Source organism: Anomalospiza imberbis, unplaced genomic scaffold (assembly GCF_031753505.1).
Source record: "Anomalospiza imberbis isolate Cuckoo-Finch-1a 21T00152 unplaced genomic scaffold, ASM3175350v1 scaffold_172, whole genome shotgun sequence".
Lineage (NCBI taxonomy): Eukaryota > Metazoa > Chordata > Aves > Passeriformes > Viduidae > Anomalospiza > Anomalospiza imberbis.
This window is the reverse complement of record NW_027099806.1, coordinates 132,804-151,755: the sequence shown is the minus strand read 5'-3', so window position 1 is coordinate 151,755 and position 18,952 is coordinate 132,804. Positions and strand designations below refer to the sequence as shown.

Sequence of the window (18,952 nt, the reverse complement as noted above, 5' to 3'; positions counted from 1 at the left end):
CCCCTGCACTCATCGGTGGTGCCACCATGGGACCCCCTCAATGTCCCACTCCACCCATGGGTGGTGCCACCTTGGGACCCCCTCAATGCCCCCTCCACCCATGGGTGGTGCCACCACAGGACCCCCTCAATGTCCTCTGCTCCTTCAGCCACCACAGCTGCCCCGCCCTTCTTCTCCGAGCCCTTTGTCCCCGTGGGAAGGAGGTGTGGAGGAACTTCCAGGGTGACATTTCATTCCAGGACTGGGGATAAGGACACTTTCTCCCACACACGTCACCAGCTGAGGTCGGGGTGTCCCAAGGGCAGTTCCAAACCCAAGAATTCCACATTCCAAAGGTCAATCATTACCTCACTCCCAATATTTTCTTTTCCCGATTTAGACATTTCCCCTTGGACTTGCGTCTTGTCCCAGCCCAGGCCCGGTCCTGTCATGGAGCCAACTCGTGTCCCCAAGAAGAATTGGACAGGTGACAACGAAGCTAAGGATGCGTTTAATTATAAATAATTTTATGTGCAAACATCTGCGTGGGGAGGAAGAGGACCGTGGATCTGATTCTCGTCACCCTCGTGTCCCTGTGTCCCCTCCTCCATGTCCTCATGTCCCCGTGTCCTGTCTCCGCTGGCTCTCAGGTGGCTTCACTCAGGGGACCATGGTCGGTCTCCGGATGTGCATCTGGGGAGGAAGGAGAGAGGAGGATGATGATGGGGTGTGGGGGGGAAAAAGGGGGACAACATCGGGGTCCTGGGGATGTGTCACCCACCGTCCTCGAGGTGTCCACCCTCTCCAGGTTGATGTAGCTGGTGTTTGGGGTCTCCATGTCTGTGGGGTGGAAGAAGAGGTGCCATGGACCCCTGGGTGCCACAGCAACCCCCAGCCCATCCCCACGTCCATCCCCACCTCCGTGCCCACTACCTTCCCAGGTGGCCGCCAGGTTGCCCATGGCAAAGCCTTGGGATCCGTCCCAGTTCCCCTCATCACTGGTGTACAGCTCCGAGCGGGACTTCAGCTTCTTCCTGCGTGGTGGGACCCACAGGGATGAGACTCAGGACCCCCACGGGATCCCCCCAGCTCGCCCCAAGGTGACACATTTACCTGTACTGATCCTTCTGCCTCCGAGATCTCAGCAGGAGGATGGTGAAGATGGTGGTGACCAGGACCAGGACGGCTACTGGAACGCCCACGGACACCCCAACCTTGCTGATGCGGGAGCTGCAGGCTTTGTCCTGGTACCAGAAGGCCACCTGGTCTGAGCACCTGGTGGGAATGGTCACAGTGGTCATGGTGGTCATGGTGGTCATGGTCATGGTGGCTACAGTGGTCATGGTGGTCATGGGGATCATGGGGGTCATGGTGGTCATGGTGGTGGGGTTGTCATGGGGGGTTATGAGGGTCATGGTGCTGGGGGTGGTCATGGGAATGGGGCGGTCAGTTGTGAGGTCATCATGGCCATCATGGGAGTTGAGGATGGTCATGAGGATCATGGGCTCAGTTTTGGGGTCATCACGGGGGTCATGATGGTGGGCAGATCATGGTGATGATGGTGAGAGCCATGGCATTTGGGGGGGACCACCCATTTTTGGGGCGTGGGTCCTTACTCGCACTGCAGCCCCGCCTGGCCCACGGAGCAGCTGCCATGGACGCAGGGCAGGGGGTTGGCGTGGCGGGGGTCGCAGCGGGTGATGCAGATGACGCCGGCGGTGGTCAGGTACAGCGTGTAGTAGATTCTGAACTCCTCCTGGATGTAGGTGTCGCACAGACCTGAGGGTGGAGATGCAGGCCTCAGGTTTTGGGGTTCTCCAGAGGGGTGGGAGACACCCAAACACCCCGTGGGCTTCACTTACTTTCCTCCACCTCTTGCACCTCAATTTTGTGGACAGCGGTGAAGTTGGTGTTGAAGCAGACACTACCTGGCATGGAGAGAGGAGCTGCTGGTGGGCAACCCCAAGGCCAGCCACCCCCAGCGAGGACCCGGTGCTGGCGGGGTGACCCCTGGGGTCACTCACAGTTGTCCCCTATGCAGTTCTCGTTACAGTCGTAGCTTTGGATGGCAGTGACGAGGTTCTCGGAGATGCTCCTCACCGTCTCGTTGACCTTGGAGCTGGCGGGGATCTCCAGGATGACGTCATAGTCCACCACGATGCTGCCTGAGCTGTGAGAAGAGGGAGCAGTGTTTGGTTCTGGACCAAACTGGGACCAGTATGGGATGCCCAGTATGGAGGGACACCACAGTTGCACACGGCTGAAGCGTCCTGGAGGAACTCCATGGACACAGCGCGGCTTGGAGGGATGTGGATGCTCCAGACATGAAGGGAATCACCTCAAACTGACCCCCATGGGTCCCTTCACCCCAGACCACCCCACTGGAGCTCTGGAGATGGTCAGGACCCCAGCTGGCCACTGGTGGAGACTCACCGCAGCTCTTTGATTATCACACCCTTGTAGCCCTCGATATGCCCATAAAGCACCGACATCTGGAAGACAAAGAGAAGTCAGGGGAGATCCAGGCCCCCATCATGGTCCACAGAACCCCCTCAAGGGCTGTCCCCAAGGTCACCCCCGGCACTGCTGAGCCCTGACCTGCTTCTGGAACATTTCGTTAAACGCCTTGAAGCATCTGAGGATGTATTTTTGAGATCCTCACTAAAATTCCTGTTGTCGACTTTGGCTGTCATCTCCACCGTCGCATTCATCATCACTGGGCAAGCAGAGGAGACCCATAAGGAAGAGACCCAGGTGTCCCCATCCCACCCTTGGTGACCATGGTCAGGGGACCAGCTTGGTCCCTCCACGGCAACCCCAAACCCAAGTCAGTCTCACCGAGGTGACCTCATTTCTTGGTTGGTCACTCTGTGGTGACCCAGCTTCATCCTGGGGTCAGTCCCTCCATGGTGGTCCCATTCCCAGGTCATACCCTCAACCCAACCCCTGGCTGACCCCTCAGGGGTGACCTCAGTCCAGGTCCAGGTCTGGTGGCAACCCCATGGAACCTTGGGACAATTCCCTACCATTTTTGATCTCCACGGCGTCCTTGGCGTTCTGGCACCGGTCTCCTTGGAAATCGGGGGGGCACTGGCAGACGCCACTGGCCCAGGTGCCCCCGTTTTGGCAGATGAGCTCCTCGCAGTGGTCACCTTCGAACCCCTCCGGACACGAGCACTTGCCATTTTCCCATGTGCCACCATTCTGGCACTGCCCTGAGAGAGGGAACAGAGGACACAGGAACTGTGACACAGCATGGAGAAACCCCAGGAGCCACATAGAGAATGCTGGGAGAAGGACAAGGAGAAGGGATATGGCTATGGAGGGCCACCAATTAGGAAGACTCACCTTGACTGGTGACTGCCGTTGTTGTAGTGATGGTGGTCATAGCGGGGGTCATGGCAGTGGTGGCTCGGGTTGTTTTGATGGGGGTGACTGAGGTTGTGTTCGTGGTTGGGGACGAGGTTGTGTTCGGAGTTGGGGCAGAGGTTGTGTTTGTGGTTGGGGCCGAGGTTGTGTTCGTATTTGGAGCTGAGGTTGGGTTTGATGTTGGGGATGAGGTTGTGTTCATGGTTGGGGACGAGGTTGTGTTCGTATTTGGAGCCGAGGTTGTGTTTGTGGGTGGTGCCGAGGTTGTGTTCGTGGTGGGAGCCGAGGTTGTGTTTGTGGTTGGGTCCGAGGTTGTGTTCGTGGTTGGGACCGAGGTTGTGTTCGTGGTTGGGTCCGAGGTTGTGTTCGTGGTTGGGGCTGAGGTTGTGTTCGTGGTTGGAGCCGAGGTTGTGTTCGTGGTTGGAGCCGAGGTTGTGTTCGTGGTTGGAGCCGAGGTTGTGTTCATGGTTGGAGCCGAGGTTGTGTTCGTGGTTGGAGCCGAAGTTGTGTTCGTGGTGGGAGCCGAGGTTGTGTTCATGGTTGGAGCTGAGGTTGTGTTCGTGGTTGGGTCCAAGGTTGTGTTCGTGGTTGGAGCCGAGGTTGTGTTCGTGGTGGGAGCCGAGGTTGTGTTTGTGGTCGGGGCAGAGGTTGTGTTCGTGGTTGGAGCCGAGGTTGTGTTCGTGGTTGGAGCTGAGGTTGTGTTCGTGGTTGGAGCCGAGGTTGTGTTCGTGGTTGGAGCCGAGGTTGTGTTTGTGGTGGGAGCCGAGTTGTGTTCATGGTTGGAGCTGAGGTTGTGTTCGTGGTTGGAGCCGAAGTTGTGTTCGTGGTGGGAGCCGAGGTTGTGTTCATGGTTGGAGCTGAGGTTGTGTTCGTGGTTGGGTCCAAGGTTGTGTTCGTGGTTGGAGCCGAGGTTGTGTTTGTGGGTGGAGCCGAGGTTGTGTTTGTGGTGGGAGCCGAGGTTGTGTTTGTGGTTGGAGCCGAGGTTGTGTTTGTGGTTGGATCCGAGGTTGTGTTTGATGTTGGGGACGAGGTTGTGTTCGTGGTTGGAGCCGAGGTTGTGTTCGTGGTTGGGGCCGAGGTTGTGTTCGTGGTGGGAGCCGAGGTTGTGTTCGTGGTGGGAGCCGAGGTTGTGTTTGATGTTGGAGCCGAGGTTGTGTTCGTGGTTGGAGCCGAGGTTGCGTTAGTGGTTGGAGCCGAGGTTGTGTTCGTGGTTGGGGCCGAGGTTGCGTTCGTGTTTGGAGCCGAGGTTGTGTTCGTGGTTGGGGACGAGGTTGTGTTCGTGGTGGGAGCCGAGGTTGTGTTCATGGTTGGAGCCGAGGTTGTGTTTGTATTTGGAGCCGAGGTTGTGTTCGTGGTTGGAGCCGAGGTTGTGTTCGTGGGTGGAGCCGAGGTTGTGTTTGATGTTGGAGCCGAGGTTGTGTTCGTGGTTGGAGCCGAGGTTGTGTTCGTGGTGGGAGCCGAGGTTGTGTTTGTGGTTGGGGATGAGGTTGTGTTCGTGGTGGGAGCCGAGGTTGTGTTTGTGGTTGGGTCCGAGGTTGTGTTCGTGCTTGGGGATGAGGTTGTGTTCGTGGTTGGAGCCGAAGTTGTGTTCGTGGGTGGAGCCGAGGTTGTGTTCGTGGTTGGAGCTGAGGTTGTGTTTGTGGTTGGGGCCGAGGTTGTGTTTGATGTTGGAGCCGAGGTTGTGTTCGTGGTTGGAGCCGAGGTTGTGTTAGTGGTTGGAGCCGAGGTTGTGTTCGTGGTTGGGGCCGAGGTTGTGTTCGTGTTTGGAGCCGAGGTTGTGTTCGTGGTTGGGGACGAGGTTGTGTTCGTGGTTGGAGCCGAGGTTGTGTTTGTATTTGGAGCCGAGGTTGTGTTCGTGGGTGGAGCCGAGGTTGTGTTCGTATTTGGAGCCGAGGTTGTGTTCGTGGGTGGAGCCGAGGTTGTGTTCGTGGTGGGAGCCGAGGTTGTGTTCATGGTTGGAGCTGAGGTTGTGTTCGTGGTTGGGTCCAAGGTTGTGTTCGTGGTTGGAGCTGAGGTTGTGTTCGTGGTTGGGTCCAAGGTTGTGTTCGTATTTGGAGCCGAGGTTGTGTTCGTATTTGGAGCCGAGGTTGTGTTCGTGGTTGGAGCCGAAGTTGTGTTTGTGGGTGGAGCCGAGGTTGTGTTTGTGGTGGGAGCCGAGGTTGTGTTTGTGGTTGGAGCCGAGGTTGTGTTTGTGGTTGGATCCGAGGTTGTGTTCGTGGTTGGAGCCGAGGTTGTGTTCGTGGTTGGGGCCGAGGTTGTGTTCGTGGTGGGAGCCGAGGTTGTGTTTGTTGTTGGAGCCGAGGTTGTGTTCGTGCTTGGGGATGAGGTTGTGTTCGTGGTTGGAGCCGAGGTTGTGTTTGTATTTGGAGCCGAGGTTGTGTTCGTGGGTGGAGCCGAGGTTGTGTTCGTGGTTGGAGCCGAGGTTGTGTTCGTGGTTGGAGCCGAGGTTGTGTTCGTGGTTGGAGCTGAGGTTGTGTTGGTGGTTGGGGCCGAGGTTGTGTTCGTGGTGGGAGCCGAGGTTGTGTTCGTGGTTGGAGCCGAGGTTGTGTTCGTGGTTGGGGCCGAGGTTGTGTTTGATGTTGGAGCCGAGGTTGTGTTCGTGGTTGGAGCCGAGGTTGCGTTAGTGGTTGGAGCCGAGGTTGTGTTCGTGGTTGGGGCCGAGGTTGTGTTCGTGTTTGGAGCCGAGGTTGTGTTCGTGGTTGGGGACGAGGTTGTGTTCGTGGTTGGGGACGAGGTTGTGTTTGTATTTGGAGCCGAGGTTGTGTTTGTGGTTGGAGCCGAGGTTGTGTTCGCGGTTGGAGCCGAGGTTGTGTTCGTGGTTGGAGCCGAGGTTGTGTTTGATGTTGGAGCCGAGGTTGTGTTTGTGGTCGGGGCAGAGGTTGTGTTCGTGGTTGGAGCCGAGGTTGTGTTCGTGGTTGGGGCCGAGGTTGTGTTCGTATTTGGAGCCGAGGTTGTGTTTGTGGGTGGTGCCGAGGTTGTGTTCGTGGGTGGAGCCGAGGTTGCGTTAGTGGTTGGAGCCGAGGTTGTGTTCGTGGTGGGAGCCGAGGTTGTGTTTGTGGTTGGATCCGAGGTTGTGTTCGTGGTTGGGTCCGTGGTTGTGTTCGTGGTTGGAGCCGAGGTTGTGTTTGTATTTGGAGCTGAGGTTGTGTTCGTGGTTGGAGCCGAGGTTGTGTTTGATGTTGGGGATGAGGTTGTGTTTGTGGTTGGAGTCAAGGTTGCGTTCGTGGTGGGAGCCGAGGTTGTGTTCGTGGGTGGTGGCGAGGTTGTGTTCATATTTGGAGCCGAGGTTGTGTTCGTGGTTGGAGCCGAGGTTGTGTTCGTATCTGGAGCCGAGGTTGTGTTCGTGGTTGGGGCCGAGGTTGTGTTGGTATTTGGAGCCGAGGTTGTGTTTGATGTTGGGGACGAGGTTGTGTTCGTGGTTGGAGCTGAGGTTGTGTTTGTGGTTGGATCCGAGGTTGTGTTTGATGTTGGGGACGAGGTTGTGTTCGTGGGTGGAGCCGAGGTTGTGTTCGTGGTGGGAGCCGAGGTTGTGTTCGTGGTTGGGTCCGAGGTTGTGTTTGATGTTGGAGCCGAGGTTGCGTTAGTGGTTGGAGCCGAGGTTGTGTTCGTGGTTGGGGCCGAGGTTGCGTTCGTGTTTGGAGCCGAGGTTGTGTTCGTGGTTGGGGACGAGGTTGTGTTTGTATTAGGAGCCGAGGTTGTGTTCGTGGTTGGAGCCGAGGTTGTGTTCGTGGTTGGAGCCGAGGTTGTGTTTGTGGTGGGAGCCGAGGTTGTGTTTGTGGTTGGATCCGAGGTTGTGTTTGATGTTGGGGACGAGGTTGTGTTCGTGGTTGGAGACGAGGTTGTGTTCGTGGTTGGAGCCGAGGTTGTGTTCGTATTTGGAGCCGAAGTTGTGTTTGTGGGTGGAGCCGAGGTTGTGTTTGTGGTGGGAGCCGAGGGTGTGTTTGTGGTTGGGGATGAGGTTGTGTTCGTGGTTGGATCCGAGGTTGTGTTTGATGTTGGGGACGAGGTTGTGTTCGTGGTTGGAGCCGAGGTTGTGTTCGTGGTTGGGGCCGAGGTTGTGTTCGTGGTGGGAGCCGAGGTTGTGTTTGTTGTTGGAGCCGAGGTTGTGTTCGTGCTTGGGGATGAGGTTGTGTTCGTGGTTGGAGCCGAGGTTGTGTTCGTGGTTGGAGCTGAGGTTGTGTTTGTGGGTGGAGCCGAGGTTGTGTTCGTGGTGGGAGCCGAGGTTGTGTTCGTGGTTGGGTCCGAGGTTGTGTTTGATGTTGGAGCCGAGGTTGTGTTGGTGGGTGGTGCCGAGGTTGTGTTCGTGGGTGGGGCCGAGGTTGTGTTCGTGGGTGGAGCCGAGGTTGTGTTCGTGGTTGGAGCCGAGGTTGTGTTCGTGGTTGGAGCCGAGGTTGTGTTCGTGGTGGGAGCCGAGGTTGTGTTCATGGTTGGAGCCGAGGTTGTGTTCGTGGTTGGAGCCGAAGTTGTGTTCGTGGTGGGAGCCGAGGTTGTGTTCGTGGTTGGAGCCGAGGTTGTGTTCGTGGTTGGAGCTGAGGTTGTGTTCGTGGTTGTGTCCAAGGTTGTGTTCGTGGTTGGAGCCGAGGTTGTGTTCGTATTTGGAGCCGAGGTTGTGTTCGTGGTTGGAGCCGAGGTTGTGTTCGTGGTTGGAGCCGAGGTTGTGTTCGTATTTGGAGCCGAAGTTGTGTTTGTGGGTGGAGCCGAGGTTGTGTTTGTGGTTGGAGCTGAGGTTGTGTTTGATGTTGGGGACGAGGTTGTGTTCGTGGTTGGAGCCGAGGTTGTGTTCGTTGTTGGGGCCGAGGTTGTGTTCGTGGTTGGAGCCGAGGTTGTGTTCGTTGTTGGGGCCGAGGTTGTGTTCGTGGTGGGAGCCGAGGTTGTGTTCGTGGTGGGAGCTGATGTTGTGTTTGTGGTTGGGTCCGAGGTTGTGTTTGATGTTGGAGCCGAGGTTGTGTTCGTGGTTGCAGCCGAGGTTGTGTTCGTGGTTGGGGCCGAGGTTGTGTTCGTGTTTGGAGCCGAGGTTGTGTTCGTGGTTGGAGCCGAGGTTGTGTTTGTATTTGGAGCCGAGGTTGTGTTCGTGGGTGGAGCCGAGGTTGTGTTCGTGGTGGGAGCCGAGGTTGTGTTCATGGTTGGAGCTGAGGTTGTGTTCGTGGTTGGGTCCAAGGTTGTGTTCGTGGTTGGAGCTGAGGTTGTGTTCGTGGTTGGGTCCAAGGTTGTGTTCGTATTTGGAGCCGAGGTTGTGTTCGTATTTGGAGCCGAGGTTGTGTTCGTGGTTGGAGCCGAAGTTGTGTTTGTGGGTGGAGCCGAGGTTGTGTTTGTGGTGGGAGCCGAGGTTGTGTTTGTGGTTGGAGCCGAGGTTGTGTTTGTGGTTGGATCCGAGGTTGTGTTCGTGGTTGGAGCCGAGGTTGTGTTCGTGGTTGGGGCCGAGGTTGTGTTCGTGGTGGGAGCCGAGGTTGTGTTTGTTGTTGGAGCCGAGGTTGTGTTCGTGCTTGGGGATGAGGTTGTGTTCGTGGTTGGAGCCGAGGTTGTGTTTGTATTTGGAGCCGAGGTTGTGTTCGTGGGTGGAGCCGAGGTTGTGTTCGTGGTTGGAGCCGAGGTTGTGTTCGTGGTTGGAGCCGAGGTTGTGTTCGTGGTTGGAGCTGAGGTTGTGTTGGTGGTTGGGGCCGAGGTTGTGTTCGTGGTGGGAGCCGAGGTTGTGTTCGTGGTTGGAGCCGAGGTTGTGTTCGTGGTTGGGGCCGAGGTTGTGTTTGATGTTGGAGCCGAGGTTGTGTTCGTGGTTGGAGCCGAGGTTGCGTTAGTGGTTGGAGCCGAGGTTGTGTTCGTGGTTGGGGCCGAGGTTGTGTTCGTGTTTGGAGCCGAGGTTGTGTTCGTGGTTGGGGACGAGGTTGTGTTCGTGGTTGGGGACGAGGTTGTGTTTGTATTTGGAGCCGAGGTTGTGTTTGTGGTTGGAGCCGAGGTTGTGTTCGCGGTTGGAGCCGAGGTTGTGTTCGTGGTTGGAGCCGAGGTTGTGTTTGATGTTGGAGCCGAGGTTGTGTTTGTGGTCGGGGCAGAGGTTGTGTTCGTGGTTGGAGCCGAGGTTGTGTTCGTGGTTGGGGCCGAGGTTGTGTTCGTATTTGGAGCCGAGGTTGTGTTTGTGGGTGGTGCCGAGGTTGTGTTCGTGGGTGGAGCCGAGGTTGCGTTAGTGGTTGGAGCCGAGGTTGTGTTCGTGGTGGGAGCCGAGGTTGTGTTTGTGGTTGGATCCGAGGTTGTGTTCGTGGTTGGGTCCGTGGTTGTGTTCGTGGTTGGAGCCGAGGTTGTGTTTGTATTTGGAGCTGAGGTTGTGTTCGTGGTTGGAGCCGAGGTTGTGTTTGATGTTGGGGATGAGGTTGTGTTTGTGGTTGGAGTCAAGGTTGCGTTCGTGGTGGGAGCCGAGGTTGTGTTCGTGGGTGGTGGCGAGGTTGTGTTCATATTTGGAGCCGAGGTTGTGTTCGTGGTTGGAGCCGAGGTTGTGTTCGTATCTGGAGCCGAGGTTGTGTTCGTGGTTGGGGCCGAGGTTGTGTTGGTATTTGGAGCCGAGGTTGTGTTTGATGTTGGGGACGAGGTTGTGTTCGTGGTTGGAGCTGAGGTTGTGTTTGTGGTTGGATCCGAGGTTGTGTTTGATGTTGGGGACGAGGTTGTGTTCGTGGGTGGAGCCGAGGTTGTGTTCGTGGTGGGAGCCGAGGTTGTGTTCGTGGTTGGGTCCGAGGTTGTGTTTGATGTTGGAGCCGAGGTTGCGTTAGTGGTTGGAGCCGAGGTTGTGTTCGTGGTTGGGGCCGAGGTTGCGTTCGTGTTTGGAGCCGAGGTTGTGTTCGTGGTTGGGGACGAGGTTGTGTTTGTATTAGGAGCCGAGGTTGTGTTCGTGGTTGGAGCCGAGGTTGTGTTCGTGGTTGGAGCCGAGGTTGTGTTCGTGGTTGGGGACGAGGTTGTGTTTGTATTAGGAGCCGAGGTTGTGTTCGTGGTTGGAGCCGAGGTTGTGTTCGTGGTTGGAGCCGAGGTTGTGTTTGTGGTGGGAGCCGAGGTTGTGTTTGTGGTTGGATCCGAGGTTGTGTTTGATGTTGGGGACGAGGTTGTGTTCGTGGTTGGAGACGAGGTTGTGTTCGTGGTTGGAGCCGAGGTTGTGTTCGTATTTGGAGCCGAAGTTGTGTTTGTGGGTGGAGCCGAGGTTGTGTTTGTGGTGGGAGCCGAGGGTGTGTTTGTGGTTGGGGATGAGGTTGTGTTCGTGGTTGGATCCGAGGTTGTGTTTGATGTTGGGGACGAGGTTGTGTTCGTGGTTGGAGCCGAGGTTGTGTTCGTGGTTGGGGCCGAGGTTGTGTTCGTGGTGGGAGCCGAGGTTGTGTTTGTTGTTGGAGCCGAGGTTGTGTTCGTGCTTGGGGATGAGGTTGTGTTCGTGGTTGGAGCCGAGGTTGTGTTCGTGGTTGGAGCTGAGGTTGTGTTTGTGGGTGGAGCCGAGGTTGTGTTCGTGGTGGGAGCCGAGGTTGTGTTCGTGGTTGGGTCCGAGGTTGTGTTTGATGTTGGAGCCGAGGTTGTGTTTGTGGGTGGTGCCGAGGTTGTGTTCGTGGGTGGGGCCGAGGTTGTGTTCGTGGGTGGAGCCGAGGTTGTGTTCGTGGTTGGAGCCGAGGTTGTGTTCGTGGTTGGAGCCGAGGTTGTGTTCGTGGTGGGAGCCGAGGTTGTGTTCATGGTTGGAGCCGAGGTTGTGTTCGTGGTTGGAGCCGAAGTTGTGTTCGTGGTGGGAGCCGAGGTTGTGTTCGTGGTTGGAGCCGAGGTTGTGTTCGTGGTTGGAGCTGAGGTTGTGTTCGTGGTTGTGTCCAAGGTTGTGTTCGTGGTTGGAGCCGAGGTTGTGTTCGTATTTGGAGCCGAGGTTGTGTTCGTGGTTGGAGCCGAGGTTGTGTTCGTGGTTGGAGCCGAGGTTGTGTTCGTATTTGGAGCCGAAGTTGTGTTTGTGGGTGGAGCCGAGGTTGTGTTTGTGGTTGGAGCTGAGGTTGTGTTTGATGTTGGGGACGAGGTTGTGTTCGTGGTTGGAGCCGAGGTTGTGTTCGTTGTTGGGGCCGAGGTTGTGTTCGTGGTTGGAGCCGAGGTTGTGTTCGTTGTTGGGGCCGAGGTTGTGTTCGTGGTGGGAGCCGAGGTTGTGTTCGTGGTGGGAGCTGATGTTGTGTTTGTGGTTGGGTCCGAGGTTGTGTTTGATGTTGGAGCCGAGGTTGTGTTCGTGGTTGCAGCCGAGGTTGTGTTCGTGGTTGGGGCCGAGGTTGTGTTCGTGTTTGGAGCCGAGGTTGTGTTCGTGGTTGGAGCCGAGGTTGTGTTTGTATTTGGAGCCGAGGTTGTGTTCGTGGGTGGAGCCGAGGTTGTGTTCGTGGTGGGAGCCGAGGTTGTGTTTGTGGTTGGGGATGAAGTTGTGTTCGTGGTTGGAGCCGAGGTTGTGTTTGTGGTCGGGGCAGAGGTTGTGTTCGTGGTTGGAGCCGAGGTTGTGTTCGTGGTTGGAGCCGAGGTTGTGTTCGTGGTTGGAGCCGAGGTTGTGTTCGTGTTTGGAGCGAGGTTGTGTTTGTGGTTTGGATCCGAGGTTGTGTTCGTGGTTGGGTCCGAGGTTGTGTTCGTGTTGGAGCCGAGGTTGTGTTTGATGTTGGGGATGAGGTTGTGTTTGTGGTTGGAGTCAAGGTTGCGTTCGTGGTGGGAGCCGAGGTTGTGTTCGTGGGTGGTGGCGAGGTTGTGTTCATATTTGGAGCCGAGGTTGTGTTCGTGTTTGGAGCCGAGGTTGTGTTCGTGGTGGGAGCCGATGTTGTGTTTGATGTTGGAGCCGAGGTTGTGTTCGTGGTTGGGTCCAAGGTTGTGTTCGTGGTGGGAGCCGAGGTTGTGTTTGTGGTTGGAGCCGAGGTTGTGTTCGTGGTTGGAGCCGAAGTTGTGTTTGTGGTTGGGTCCGAGGTTGTGTTTGTGGTTGGGTCCGAGGTTGTGTTCGTGGTTGGGGCCGAGGTTGTGTTCGTGGTTGGAGCCGAGGTTGTGTTCGTATCTGGAGCCGAGGTTGTGTTCGTGGTTGGGGCCGAGGTTGTGTTCGTGGTTGGAGCCGAGGTTGTGTTCGTGGTTGGAGCCGAGGTTGTGTTTGTGGTTGGAGCCGAGGTTGTGTTCGTGGTTGGAGCCGAGGTTGTGTTTGTGGTTGGAGCCGAGGTTGTGTTTGTGGTTGGAGCCGAGGTTGTGTTCGTGGTTGGAGCCGAGGTTGTGTTCGTGGTTGGAGCGAGGTTGTGTTTGATGTTGGAGCCGAGGTTGTGTTTGTGGTCGGGGCAGAGGTTGTGTTCGTGGTGGGAGCCGAGGTTGTGTTCGTGGTTGGATCCGAGGTTGTGTTCATATTTGGATCCGAGGTTGTGTTCGTGGTTGGAGCCGAGGTTGTGTTCATATTTGGAGCCGAGGTTGTGTTTGTGGTTGGGTCCGAGGTTGTGTTCGTGGTTTGAGCCGAGGTTGTGTTTGTGGTCGGGGCAGAGGTTGTGTTCGTGGTGGGAGCCGAGGTTGTGTTCGTGGTTGGAGCCGAGGTTGTGTTCGTGGTTGGGTCCGAGGTTGTGTTCGTGGTTGGGGACGAGGTTGTGTTCGTGGTGGGAGCCGAGGTTGTGTTTGATGTTGGAGCCGAGGTTGTGTTCGTGGTTGGGTCCGAGGTTGTGTTCGTGGTTGGAGCCGAGGTTGTGTTCGTGGATGGAGCCGAGGTTGTGTTCGTGGCGGGAGCCGAGGTTGTGTTTGTATTTGGAGCTGAGGTTGTGTTCGTGGTTGGGGACGAGGTTGTGTTCGTATTTGGAGCCGAGGTTGTGTTCGTGGTGGGAGCCGAGGTTGTGTTCGTGGTGGGAGCCGAGGTTGCGTTCGTGGGTGGAGCCGAGGTTGTGTTTGTGGTTGGATCCGAGGTTGTGTTCGTGTTTGGAGCCGAGGTTGTGTTTGTGGTTGGAGCCGAGGTTGCGTTCGTGGTTGGGTCCGAGGTTGTGTTTGTGGTTGGGTCCGAGGTTGTGTTTGTGGTTGGAGCCGAGGTTGTGTTCGTGGGTGGAACCGAGGTTGTGTTCGTGGTTGGAGCCGAGGTTGTGTTCATGGTTGGGGCCGAGGTTGTGTTTGTAGTTGGAGCCGAGGTTGCGTTTTGTGGTTGGAGCCGAGGTTGTGTTCGTGGTGGGTGCCGAGGTTGTGTTCGTGGTGGGAGCCGAGGTTGTGTTCGTGGTTGGGGCAGAGGTTGTGTTCGTGGTTGGAGCCGAGGTTGTGTTTGATGTTGGATCCGAGGTTGTGTTTGTGGTTGGAGCCGAGGTTGTGTTCGTGGTTGGATCCGAGGTTGTGTTTGTGGTTGGGTCCGAGGTTGTGTTCGTGGTTGGGTCCGAGGTTGTGTTCGTGGTTGGGGCCGAGGTTGTGTTCGTGGTGGGAGCCGAGGTTGTGTTCGTGGTTGGGGCAGAGGTTGTGTTTGTGGTTGGAGCCGAGGTTGTGTTCGTGGTTGGAGCCGAGGTTGTGTTCGTGGTTGGATCCGAGGTTGTGTTTGATGTTGGAGCTGAGGTTGTGTTCGTGGTTGGGTCCGTGGTTGTGTTCGTGGTGGGAGCCGAGGTTGTGTTCGTGTTTGGAGCCGAGGTTGTGTTTGTGGGTTGGGTCCGAGGTTGTGTTTGTGGTTGGAGCCGAGGTTGTGTTTGTGGTTGGATCCGAGGTTGTGTTCGTGTTTGGAGCCGAGGTTGTGTTCGTGGTTGGATCCGAGGTTGTGTTTGTGGTTGGGTCCGAGGTTGTGTTTGTGGTTGAGCCGAGGTTGTGTTTGTGGTTGGATCCGAGGTTGTGTTTGTGGTTGGGGCAGAGGTTGTGTTCGTGGTTGGAGCCGAGGTTGTGTTTGATGTTGGATCCGAGGTTGTGTTTGTGGTTGGAGCCGAGGTTGTGTTCGTGGTTGGAGCCGAAGTTGTGTTTGTGGTTGGGTCCGAGGTTGTGTTCGTGGTTGGGTCCGAGGTTGTGTTCGTGGTTGGGGCCGAGGTTGTGTTCGTGGTTGGAGCCGAGGTTGTGTTCGTGGTTGGGTCCGAGGTTGTGTTCGTGGTTGGGGCCGAGGTTGTGTTCATGGTTGGAGCTGAGGTTGTGTTCGCATCTGGAGCCGAGGTTGTGTTTGTTGTTGGGGACGAGGTTGTGTTTGTATTTGGAGCCGAGGTTGTGTTCGTATTTGGAGCCGAGGTTGTGTTCGTTGTTGGTCCGAGTTTGCGTTTTTATTTGGAGACGAGGTTGTGTTCGTGGTTGGAGCCGAGTTTTTGGTCATGGTTGGGGCCAAGGTTGTTTTTGTCATTTTAGCCCACCTTGTGTTAGATGTTGTGTCTGAGGTCCTTTTACTGGAGTTGGTCAAGGCCACATTCAGGGTGGTGGCCAAGGTTGTGTTCATGGTGGTGGCCGCACTCTTGTGCATGGTGATGGCCCAGTTTGTATCTTCATTTTCCGTTTTTGTCTTCCCTGCTGGAGTAGTGGTGGCCGTGTGATCTCAGGTCAGACACGGCCACGCCCTTGGTGGTGGCCATCCCACCATCTCTATTTGGGAAGGACCTTCCCTGGCTGACCTCACCAACATTTCCCAACCCCCATGGACCCCCAAGGCCTGCAGATCCCCAAGGGCACACAGACCCCCTCCAGAGCCACCTGGACCCCCTCAAAGACCCCACCCACAACACACCAAGATTTCCCAAAGCCCCGCCCTTGGTTCTCCAAAAGTGCCCCAAGGATTCCCAAGTCCCCTAGCTGGATCCCAACACTCTATGACCCCAAAGATCCATTGACCCCCTCAAACACCCCCGACCCCAAAGACCCTCGCCCACCTCAGACCAGCATCCCCCCAAAAACCCAACTTTGGTTCTTCAAAGATGCCCCAAGGATCCCCAGTTGGCTCCCAAGACCCCCCAGTGGGATCCCAAAGCCCTGTGACCCCAAAGATCCATTGACCTCCCCTAAAGACCCCTGGATCCACCCCAAAGACCCCAGGCCCCCCCAGGACCCTCCCCCACCACAGACCAACATCACCCCAAAGCCCCGCCCTTGGTTCTCCAAAGATGGCCCCAGGATTGCCAACACCCCCAGCTGGTACCTAAAAACCCATGAACCCAAAGACTCATTGACCCCATTAAGGGTTCCTGGACCCCCCCCCCCCCACCCAAAGACCCTCACCCACCTCATGCCAACGTCCCCCCAAAAACCCATCCTTGGTTCTCCAAAGATGCCCCCAGAACTCCCCAGACCCTCCAGATCTCCCCCAGTTGGGTCCTGGAGACTCGCGGATCCACCTCAAAAACCCACAGAACCCCCTCCAAAGATCCACTGAGTCCCCCTTGAGGCCCCTGGAGCCCCTCAAGAGACCCCTGGACCTCCAAAGACCCCCATCCAACTAATCCCCCAAAACCCACCCTTGGTTCTCCAAAAATGCCACCAAGACTCCCAAGACCCTCAAGACCCCCAGCTGGGTTCCAAAGACACAAGGACTCCCCTCAGAGACCCTTGGACCCTCCCCCAAAATCCACTGACCCCCTTCAGAGACCCTGAACCACCCAAAGCCCCTGAACCACCCCAAAGCCCCCTGGACTTCCAAAGACCCATGGACCCCCTCAAAGACCCCTGGACCTCCAAAGAACCCCCCCAGACTCCCACCCTTGACTCCCAAGACCCCAACTTGGTCCTGAAGCCACCAGTTGGCTCCCAAAGACCCCTGGACCTCCCCAAAGACCCTGGACCCCCCTCAAAGACCCCTGGACCTACAAAGACCCCTGGACCTCCAAAGACCCCCATCCACAACATCTCCTTTCATGGCTCTGGAGCCCTCTCACTGTGAGGTGGGGGGCATGTCCCAGTGCCACCATGGGTGGGGGGCATGTCCCAGTGCCACCATGGGTGGGAGACATGTCCCAGTGCCACCATGGGTGGGGGGCATGTCCCAGTGCCACCATGGGTGGGGGACGTGTCCCAGTGCCACCATGGGTGGGGGGCATGTCCCAGTGCCACCATGGGTGGGGGACGTGTCCCAGTGCCACCATAGGTGGGGGACGTGTCCCAGTGCCACCATGGGTGGGGGATGTTGTCCCAGTGCCACCATGTCCCACCTGTGAAGACGAGCAGGACGCTGACGCAGATCACGGCCGGGCTGCCCCACAGCCGCCCCATGGCCCCGAGGCGCCGGAGTTGGGGGGCAGAGATGGACGCGAGGATCCGACACCAAGCGCGGGAGGAGCGTGACTGGGGACACGGAGGACACCTGGAGAGGACCTTTGGTCGCAAATAAAGGACGTGGGAGAAACGAAAGCGACGCCGCGGGTGCCAGGAATGCGCGGTGACAGGTGCCACCGCCCTTTTCCTGGCACGCGTGGTGGCAAGGGACACCAGGTGTCCTTTGGCACCTGGTGGCACTCCCGCGAGGTTCAGGAGGTTCCTCAGGGCGCGTCATGGTGTCTCCATGGGAACGTCCAGGTGTATCCAAGGGTGTGTTCTGATCCCATCAGGATGTGGGATGTGGTGGGGGGGGTGTGGGACAGGGGACAAGGGACACGGGTCATGGGATGGGGACATGGGGCATGGCATGGAGAGGTGGGATAGGGGACAGGGGACATGGGGTGGGACAGGGGACACGGGGTCAGGATGTGGGACGGGGGACAAGGGACAAGGACATGGTGGACACGGGATGGGGACATGGGACATTGGAAGGGACATGGGACACGAGATGGGGAGGTGGGACATGGGTCAGGATGTGGGACAGGGGACACGGGATGGGGACATGGGATGGGGAGGTGGGACACGGGGTCAGGATGTGGGACAGGGACACGGGATGGGGACATGGGATGGGGAGGTGGGACACGGGGTCAGGATGTGGGACAGGGGACATGGGACAAGGACATGGTGGGACACAGGATGGGACATGGGACGTGGGATGGGGACATGGTGGGACACGGGATGGGGACATGGGACATTGGAAGGGACATGGGACATGAGATGGGGAGGTGGGACACAGGGTCAGGATGTGGGACAGGGGACATGGGACAAGGACATGGTGGGACACAGGATGGGGACATGGGACGTGGGATGGGGACATGGTGGGACACAGGGTGGGGACATGGGACATTGGAAGGGACATGGGACATGAGATGGGGAGGTGGGAAACGGGGTCAGGATGTGGGACAGGGGACACGGGATGGGGACATGGGATGGGGAGGTGGGACACGGGGTCAGGATGTGGGACAGGGGACATGGGACCAGGACATGGTGGGACACAGGATGGGGACATGGGACATGGGATTGGGGACATGGTGGGACACAGGATGGGGACATGGGACATTGGAAGGGACAAGGGACATGAGATGGGGAGGTGGGACATGGGGTCAGGATGTGGGACAGGGGACACGGGATGGGGGACATGGTGGGACACGGGGTGGGGACATGGGACATGGGATGGGGACATGGTGGGACACAGGATGGGGACATGGGACATGGGATGGGGACATGGTGGGACATAGGATGGGGACATGGGACATTGGAAGGGACATGGGACATGAGATGGGGAGGTGGGACACGGGGTCAGGATGTGGGACAGGAGACACGGGATGGGGACATGGGATGAGGACATGGGACACGGGGTCGTGATGTGGGACAGGGGACATGGGATGGGGACATGGTGGGGGACACGGGATGGGGACATGGTGGGACACGGGATGGGGACATGGGACAAGGGATGGGGACATGGTGGGACACGGGGTGGGGACACTGCAGGGGATTTGGGACATGGAGGGGACACAGGACACCCCTGTGGGGTGGCAGCGCTGGGGATGGACAGATTTGGGTTCTGCTGGAGATTTTGGGGTGAATCCCTCTGAGTTGAGGTGCAGTGAGGCTTTGGGGTGACTCCACGTGGATTTTGGGGTGAATCCATGGAGATTTGGGGTGAATCTCTCCTGATCTGGATCCGTGGGAAGTTTTGGGGTGAATCACATGGATTTGGGGTGAATCCATACATTTTTGGGGTGAATCTCTCCTGATTTGTGTCTGTGGAGTTTTTTGGGGTGAATCCCTTAATTTTTGGGGTGCAATGAGGCTTTGAGGTGAATCCACATGGGTTTGGGCTGAATCCCTGGATATTTTGGGGTGAATCCATGTGGTTTTGGATTGAATATCTCCTGATTTGTGTCTGTGAATGTTTTTGGGGTGATTCCCTTCATTTTTGGGGTGCAGTGAGGATTTGGGGTGAATCCACGTGGATTTGGGGTGAATCCCTCCAGCTTTGGGGTCACGGCGAGGTTTTTGGGATGGATTCAGGGTTATTCGGGGCTCGGTGCCCGTTTTTGGGGTGAATCATGAGGAATTTGGGATGAGCTGGATGTGACGCCCCCCCCTCCCCAGGGACCCCACAGGAAGGAGCCGAGACCCGACTGAGTCACCCCAAAATGAGTCACCCCCGGGGGGGGGGGCCTGGGTGGGTTTGGGGGGGTCCCAGAAGGGATTTGGGGGATGCCGGGGGGGATTTTGGGGTCCTGGGTGGGGTTTGGGGGGTCCCAGAAGGAATTTGGGGAATCTCAGGGAGAATTTTGGGGTCCTGGGTGGGGTTTTGGGGGGGGTCCCAGAAGGAATTTGGGAATCTCAGGGAGAATTTTGGGGTCCTGGG

General features: G+C 57.3%; 1 protein-coding gene across 1 annotated transcript; it reads right to left on the bottom strand.

Moving 5' to 3' along the window:
* Positions 1–574: 574 nt before the first annotated feature.
* Positions 575–1,914, bottom strand: LOC137466287 (mucin-3A-like). Its single transcript, XM_068178084.1, has 6 exons — positions 1,842–1,914; positions 1,596–1,758; positions 1,093–1,254; positions 913–1,013; positions 761–819; positions 575–672 (listed from the first exon to the last, which is right to left on the bottom strand). The coding sequence occupies exons 1-6, from the start codon at positions 1,912–1,914 to the stop codon at positions 640–642; spliced, it is 591 nt and encodes a 196-aa protein (XP_068034185.1). The 3' UTR covers positions 575–639.
* Positions 1,915–18,952: the final 17,038 nt, after the last annotated feature.